This window comes from Tupaia chinensis, unplaced genomic scaffold, assembly GCF_000334495.1.
Source record: "Tupaia chinensis unplaced genomic scaffold, TupChi_1.0 Scaffold000094_1, whole genome shotgun sequence".
In the NCBI taxonomy this organism is placed as follows: Eukaryota; Metazoa; Chordata; class Mammalia; order Scandentia; family Tupaiidae; genus Tupaia; species Tupaia belangeri.
Window position 1 is genome coordinate 3,697,160 of NW_006159556.1, and position 7,998 is coordinate 3,705,157.

At 40.0% G+C, this 7,998-nt stretch overlaps 1 protein-coding gene across 1 annotated transcript in view; it reads left to right on the top strand.

Annotated features, from left to right (window-relative positions):
• HSD17B11 (hydroxysteroid 17-beta dehydrogenase 11) overlaps positions 1 to 7,998 on the top strand; it is a 29,312-nt gene that overhangs the window by 10,335 nt on the left and 10,979 nt on the right. Inside the window, exons 3-5 of the mRNA XM_006143265.3 lie at positions 534 to 665; positions 2,552 to 2,658; positions 5,860 to 5,997. Coding sequence (XP_006143327.1) covers positions 534 to 665; positions 2,552 to 2,658; positions 5,860 to 5,997 — 377 coding nt within the window. The remainder of the gene's footprint in view (positions 1 to 533; positions 666 to 2,551; positions 2,659 to 5,859; positions 5,998 to 7,998) is intronic.

A 7,998-nucleotide genomic window follows, 5' to 3' on the forward strand; every position in this document is an offset into this window, starting at 1 on the left:
CAGCAGAGGGTTCAGTGGCACATCCAGGACTCAACTCAAGGATGACCAAGGTCATCACTGTCTTCTCTACTAAGCCTGCTGCCACCTGATGGGGAAAGATGGGGGAGAAACGGAACAGAGCGACTACTGAAATAGAAGATGTGACCAGCTTAATAGTGTAGTCAGTCCTCCATAATTCTCTGTAATTGTCCCTGAACTTACTACTACTTTAACTTTTTTTTTTGCTTACCTTTTGAAGTAGTGTTTAAAAAATAAATACTCGTTAGCCAAATATCTCCCAAACTCTAATCAATAGAGCAAAGTCAAAAGACTAACTTGCAAAAGAAAATTTCTATCTGGTAGATTGCAGGCAAAACTGTTTTTGACAAGAGAACCAAAAACAAAAAGGAGATTTTTTTTTTCATATTGGCACATAGACTACAAAACTATTTTTTTCCCACATCTAATAGAAAAACACCCACTCCTTTACTAACCATTGCTTTGGAAGCCTACCCTCACACCGCTTAATGTGTTTTCTCGTTTTATTTTTCCAGGTGAAGACGGAAATTGGAGATGTTAGTATTTTAATAAATAATGCTGGTGTAGTCTACACATCAGATTTGTTTGCTACACAAGATCCTCAGATCGAAAAGACTTTTGAAGTGAATATACTTGCACATTTCTGGGTGCGTATGATTTCTTTTACTAAAACACTCCCTTTGAAAACCCCAAAGATTAGGTTTAAAATGGAGCTCTTAGCATATTAAAGAAGTAGTAAATCAATGCTAAACTTTTTTCCATGTCCTGGGATAACATTATACAAAGATATTATTTTTCACACTAAGACCAAATTCCACCAATCATTCTTCCTCCTCCCTAAAAAATTCATACCACTACTGATAAATAACATGATGATAAATTATAGTGTTGTACATGTTTTAAGTTTAAGCTAAATTCTCGTATCTGTGTGATCCTGTTTAAACATAAAAAGGGATAGAGTCCAGCCATGATAGCGTGCTGTTAGACACTGCTACTCTGCAGGCTAAGGCTACATGGGAGGCTTGGGTTCAAACCCTGGCCCACCCTAAAACACTGAGCACTGTGGTACACCCTGTAGTCCCAGCCACTGGGGATGCTGAGGCAGGAGAATTGTCTAAAACAAAAGAAAAGAAAGGGATTAACAGCTATCCAAATCATCACCTGTGTTCTAGAAAAGTGAACCGAGTTTGCATTCATATTCTCACACCTCAGGCTGAGACCTTCTATTTCCTGGTTCTACAATTGCAAACTTTTTTTATGAACCTCACTATTCAAGGTCTTAAAAAGTGTGTGTTTGTGTGCACACGTGTGTACTTCTGAGATCTGCAAACATTGCCCAATTAGTCCTTGACAAAGGATTAATCCGAGGTTTCTGGGATGGTAGTTTAGGATGACTAATCTGAAAAGAATCCTGGGGTTGGTGAAAATGCATCGTTATTTTATGTCTGTATTCCCAAGGTATTACAGCTATCTTTGTATTTTCATTGGTTTAAAATGCAGGGTATTATTCGTTTACATGAAACGTAAATTCTTTGATAATTCTAGATTAGGGTGCCTGTTTCTTAAATGAGCCAATAAAAAATGTCAATGATAAGAGATGAATCAGTGGACTTCAGAATTTAGCAATTTAAATGAAACAGATTTGCAAAGCTTTTAGTATCTATTGTTTTGCTTAGTTTTTCTTTCATTTTTTTTTTTTTACTTTTTTGGCATAGGGCATGTATGCCCACAGGAAAGAGACAGAGACAGTGAGAGAGAGAAAGTGAGAAATCCTCCAGGGGGGATGGCCATGCTGCAATCTCTTCTCCTTCATTCTCTCAGGATTTTGGCTCCACACACATGTGCCTGGTGTGATTTTCAAGCCACCAGGTATGGGATTTGAACCATGGTTGACCATGTGGGAATCCAGTGCTTTAACCATGCCACTTAGCTTTGCTTAGTTTTTTAAGTAATATTCGTTTAAAAAAATTATTTAATTGTATTTATTATTATTATTATTTTATTTACTATAGGGCACATGTGCTCACCAGAGAGAGAGAGAGAGAAAGTGAGAAAGCAAGACTCCAGGTCCAGGACTTGAATTGCAGTTGGTTATGTGGAAGTTCAGTGCCTTAACCACCATGCCACCTGTTGGCCCCTATGTTTAGGTTTTCTAATGTAGACATTCTATTTTGTTGCTTTATATTACCACATTTAGCAATTAATTTAGTTTTTTTTCATTTATATCAAGAACAATGTTAAAAACAATACAACTTTCTTTCAGAATATTTCCAATGGGGCTACCGATCAGAAATACAGCATGTTTTTTTCTCTTTTAATAACATCTATTCCCAGGGGCTGGCAGGTGACCTGGTGGTTAAGGCTCTAGACTCCCACAGGGCCAACCACAATTTGAGTACCAGACCTGGCAGCTTGCTTTTTCACCTTCCCTCTTTCTCTCTCTGTTACTCTCTGGTCAAATTAAAAAATAATAATAATAAATAAAAATAAATAAATAGTTCTTTAATACAGTAATAATAAAATCTATTCCTAGACTACAAAGGCATTTCTCCCAGCGATGATGAAGAATAATCATGGCCATATTGTTACCGTGGCTTCAGCAGCTGGACACACTGTGGTCCCCTTCTTAATGGCTTACTGGTATGTGAACATGTATTTCCTTCATCGACTTCTATGCCTAACTCATGTGTGAAATTTTTTTACCCAGCCCGGTGAGGACCACCTTTCTAAAGATCATAGACTTGAAGCTGCCAAAGCAGCAGGAAGAATTGCAAAGTCTCTTTTATAACAGCATTATCAATTACTAATTCCCTTCTAGATTTCAACTTGCAGACCAGCTGTTCCACAGGGGTGGCTGCAAAGAATTTATCCAATTACGAGTCAGCTACTCAAAGCATTTGTCATCCCCTTTAGCAGCAAGGAATTGGCAAACAAGGACAGTATTTTTCTACCATGTGCAATAGTCAATACCTATAATTAAAACAAGTAATAGTTTGTGGAAACCACACAAAATGTAAAAGAGAGAGAGAGCATATAATCTGGGATTCTAAATATTGAAAACATCCAGACAGTGGAACTGTTTTCAAAATTTTTTGTTATTATTTATTTTAAAAACATGCCATTGTCATAACTTGGAGAACTTGATGTAGGAAAATGAGTCACAGAGATGGCATGTTCCACTGGCCCCCGTAGCCAGAGCAAGCCTGCCCATTGCACAAAGCCTAAGGCAGCTTGGCTGTTTCTATATTCTAGCAAATAATAACTTAAAAAATGTCTAATTATGGGGCCAGCAGGTGGCACGATGATTAAAGCACTGGATTTTAACATGGCCAGCTTCGTGGTTCAAGTTCCAGACCTAGAAACTTGAAACTCAAAACACATAAAAATAAATAAATAAATGATTTAAAAAACAGTGTCAAATTACAATTCTGAAAATATGCTTACATAGAATGCTCACATTTGTTTTCTGCTCTTATGTTCTTTTGGAACTAAGTATCTAGATTTTACAAACAGTGCCGGTATAGTTGTGTATGTAGCTGTAGATATGTGTATAAACATATAGGCATAGGTGGGTAGTTTGTTTTTATATATGGTCTTCGAAATGGGAAATGTGTGGCATGAAAAAACAATGCGGGCTGGCAGGTGACATGGTGAAGGCACTGGACTCCCACATAGCCAACAGCGGTTCAAGTCCTGGATCTGGCAGCCTGCTCTCCTGCTCTCTCATCCCCCCCCCCCCCCCCTCCTCTCCCTCCCCCCCCCCCGCCCGTCTCTATCTCTCTCTGGTCAAATTAAAATAACAATAATAAATTAAAAATTAAGATAAATAATTATTTTTAAAAAGCATGGATTTCACAACCTTTCTGAACCAAAATAAAATCATATTTTAATTTCATTTTGATGAACTTTTTGAAGTTCCTTCATTTATGTGTAAACATATATCTGTGTGTGTTTCATAAGTTTGCAAGGATATAAACCAAACTGTTTCATTCTTACCATGTCTAGAAAGTGGTTATCCTTTGGTAATGACAAGTGATTATTATTTCGTTCTTTTTATTCATCTATATCTTGTCTTTCTTTCCTCCTCTTTTTTTTTTTCTGAACAATCTTTGTTTTCTAATGTATAACAATAGACATAGACTTGGGATTGAATTCTCAAAAACAGATAAACTGAGTGGTGAAGCAGTCCAGCCCCACCGTGTCTCCGCCTTCCCCTGGTTGTAGTAAACAGGCCAGCTCTTTGGGTTCTGATTCGATTCTGCTCGGCGGAGGGTTAGGCAGTGAAAACCAAGGGCAAATATCCTTTGTGAGGGAAACGGATTTATTTCGGTGATTAGTGACGGCGCTTCCGGCGGAAGTAAAGGTTCTCATCGAGTCCTGGTCCAAGCAGGGACGACACCCACAGGGGTGCAGATCGTGCCCTTCCCAATTCTTGGGTGCAGGACTCAAATCGAAGCCCTCCTAGACGTGAGTGAGTACGCCGGCAGGTGGCAGTAGAGAGCTGAGAAGAGGAATTGCTTTCCGAAATTCACACAAGGGTGCCAAGGGTAACAGGTGAGGCAGCGACACCTGCAGCTTCTGGACAGCTCTGTGACTTGCTAGCCTTTGTAGAACTCCTCTTTGGAGTCTTCAGCTGTGGCTGCCCTGCGTTGCTGCAGACTGTAATCCTTACTGACCACAGTGATCTTCTTTTCAGTTGTTCAGCATCTGATCAATTGTACGATGTTCGCAGAGTCAAATGGAAGACTTCTGCCTGCAGAAGACAGTGTTTAATCAGATCTGTTCTTAACGGTTGTGTCATTAAACAGAGATGCCATTTTGTTAAATACAAACCAATCAAGCAAATACAAATTTCCTCATATCCTTACCATTGTTTCTAGGCAAAAATTCTCTTTCATTTTACTTTGAATTTGTATGGATGACTACTGGAATAAAACATCTTTATATGACTCTATCTATTGGGATATTTAGTCTGAATTTTCTGCTAATGTTCTTGTAGCCATTTATCTATTGGAGCGTTATCTTACTCCTTTACACAAGATGCCATATATTAATCTTTACCCTCCCTTTTTTTTCAGAGAAACTTTTGCTATAGGGAGCATGTACTTGCTGGAGAGACACAGAGAGACAGAGACAGAAAGCAAAAAAATCACCCCCAGGGGAGATGACCACGTGGCAATGCCTTCTCCATTCTCCTCTCGAGATTTTGGGCACGCACGCACACATGCCTGGTGTGACCTTTAAGCTGCCAGATCCAGGACTCGAACCACAGTCTACTAAGCAACATAAGCATTACACCATCTGCTGGTCCCACTCTTGTTTTATGTCGCAAAATAATGGCCACACCGCAATCCCTTCTCCTTCATTCTCTTGGGATTTGGGACATGCACATACACATGCCCTGCATGAGTCTCAAGCCACCAGGTCTGGGACTCAAACCACAGTTGGTCATGTGGGAGTCCAGCAACATAACCACTATGCCATCTGTGTAATCGAATCTAGCAGTCTTTCTTTTAAGCCTACAGTAAGTTTAAAAAAAAAAACGCAGTAAGCTTTTTAAAAAAATAAGAGAGAAGGTGCCACAACTTTCTGTCTTCCAAAGTACAGCTTAATTGGCAACAGTTTATAGCTACTATAATTACTAATTCACACATTAGTATAAAGAATAATCTAGTAATTAATGTCACTGAAATGTACATGTAACATGGTTAGAATGACACATTTCAGGTGGCCCCTGTGCATCTCACCAGTGAATCACACTTACCCAAGGAAAATAGGTATCTGGGTTAAACAATATGTCAGTGTTCTCGAATTAGTGTGCATACTCTGTTTATTTTTCAGTTCAAGCAAATTTGCTGCTGTTGGATTTCACAGAGCTTTGACCGATGAACTGGCTGCCCTAGAAAGAACTGGAATCAAAACAACATGTCTCTGTCCTAATTTCATAAACACTGGCTTCATCAAAAACCCAAGAACCAGGTAAGCCGAGACAGAAATTGAGACAGGATTAGTGGTTGGTATGAATATCAGCCATTCCATGGGTTTCCTTAAATGTTTTAATCCCTACAGCACCTGATATTCAATGTCCTTTGTTCACCTTGATTTCAGCTTTTGTAGATTATGGAAAAGCAGGTGGAGAGACAAAGGGATAGAGGAAAAAAGAACAAGAGAATGACTTAATATAAATATGAATGGCACAGGTGAACTTGCCTACCCTCCCCTCTCTCCCCCCCCTTAGGTTTTTGCCTTAGCGGAGTGCACTCACCAGAGAGAGAGAGAGAGACAGAGACAGAGAGATACAGAGAAAGGTAAAGTGAGAAATCACCCAGGAAGGATAGCCACACAGAAATTCCTTCTCCTCCATTCTGCTCTTGGGATTTTAGGCATGTGTGCACATGCGCCTGGCTGCTGGATCTGGTCTTTGGACTATGGTCAGCTAAGTGGGAGTCCAGCACCTTGACCACTATGCCAGCCCTTCCATTTTTTCTTTCTCTGAGCAGCTGTTAAGTCTCAGATTTAAATATACTTACAGGTCACCAGGAATGTTTGAGAACCATGTGAGGGCCCCCCACTTCCAGAAGTTAAGACTTACTGGGTTGTGTGGTAGGAATGGTGGCTGGGAAAGGGGCCTAGACCTCCGTGTTTACAAAGCATCTTAGGAGATTCTGATAGGATAACTCAGGACCACAAAGTGGAAAAGCACATCCCTTTGGTAATCAGAGGTTATCCTCCAAAACGAGTGTCAGATCATACTCCTCCCTTAGTTAAAAATAAAATGATAAAAGACTGGCCTGAAGGAATTTTTAATGTGTTCGTTTTGGAGGAATAGCTTCACTATCTTTGTAAACATCATGCATACCTAGTTTTTGGTTTTTGTTTTTAGGTTTTGCCATAGGATACATGCATTTGCCAGAGACAGAGAGAGGGAAAGTGAGAAATCCCCTCCCTGGGGGGGATGGCCATGCCCCAGTCCCTCCTCCTCTATTCTCCTCGCAAGATTTTGGGCACACGTGCACATGCGCCTGGTGTGATTTTCAAGCTGTCAGGCCCAGGACTCAAATTGCGGTCAGTCGTGTGGAAATCTAGCACCTTAACCACCATGGACCAGCATGCCCCACGTACTTCATTTGTGTGTGTGTGTGTTTTTAAGAATTATTTATTAATTTTATTTATCATTTTTGTCATTTTAAAATTTTCTACAGGGCATGTGTGCTCACGGGGGGAGGGGGGCAGTGGGCACAGGTGGAATGAAAAACAAGCCACCAGGTCCAGGACTCGAATCATGGTCAACCATGTGGGAGTCCAGCACCTTAACCACCACGCCACCTGTTAGCACCTTATTTAGTTAGTTATTTATTAGAATTATTTATTTAATTTTATTTATTCATTTTTAATTTTTAATTTGACCAGAAAGAGACATACATAGAGAGAGAGGGACAGTGAGAAAGCAAGCTACCAGGTCTGGGACTCTAACCGTGGTCAGCCATGTGGGAACGTCCACCACACTAACTACCATGCCACCTACTAACCCCCCCTGCACCTTATTTATTTATTTTAAGACAGGACCTTGTCATGTCACAATCCTACCTCAGCCTCTCTGTCTCTGGTACTTGCAGGCACATACCACTCACTGGGCCTGGCCTTTGGGTTGGACTAGGAATTGAGCCTGGGCCTCCCATATGGCCCGAGCCTGCAATCATAGCATCTTAGCAGCATGCCACATCACAGGTAGCCAGTTTTATTTTTATACTGATGACTAGCTTTATTAAGTTGTTTACATGTTATTTTTTTGGTATTTAACTTTTTTTATGCTTACCTATTTCATGGCCTCTGCTCGGTATTTTTCTATTATGCTTCAAAGTTTTTAAACTGATACATAAGAGCTCTTTTTACATTTAAGGTATATCCCTTTATATGCCATGCTTGTTGCATATATATATTTCCTTGTTTGTTTTTTGCATTTAGGCTTATTTTCACTGA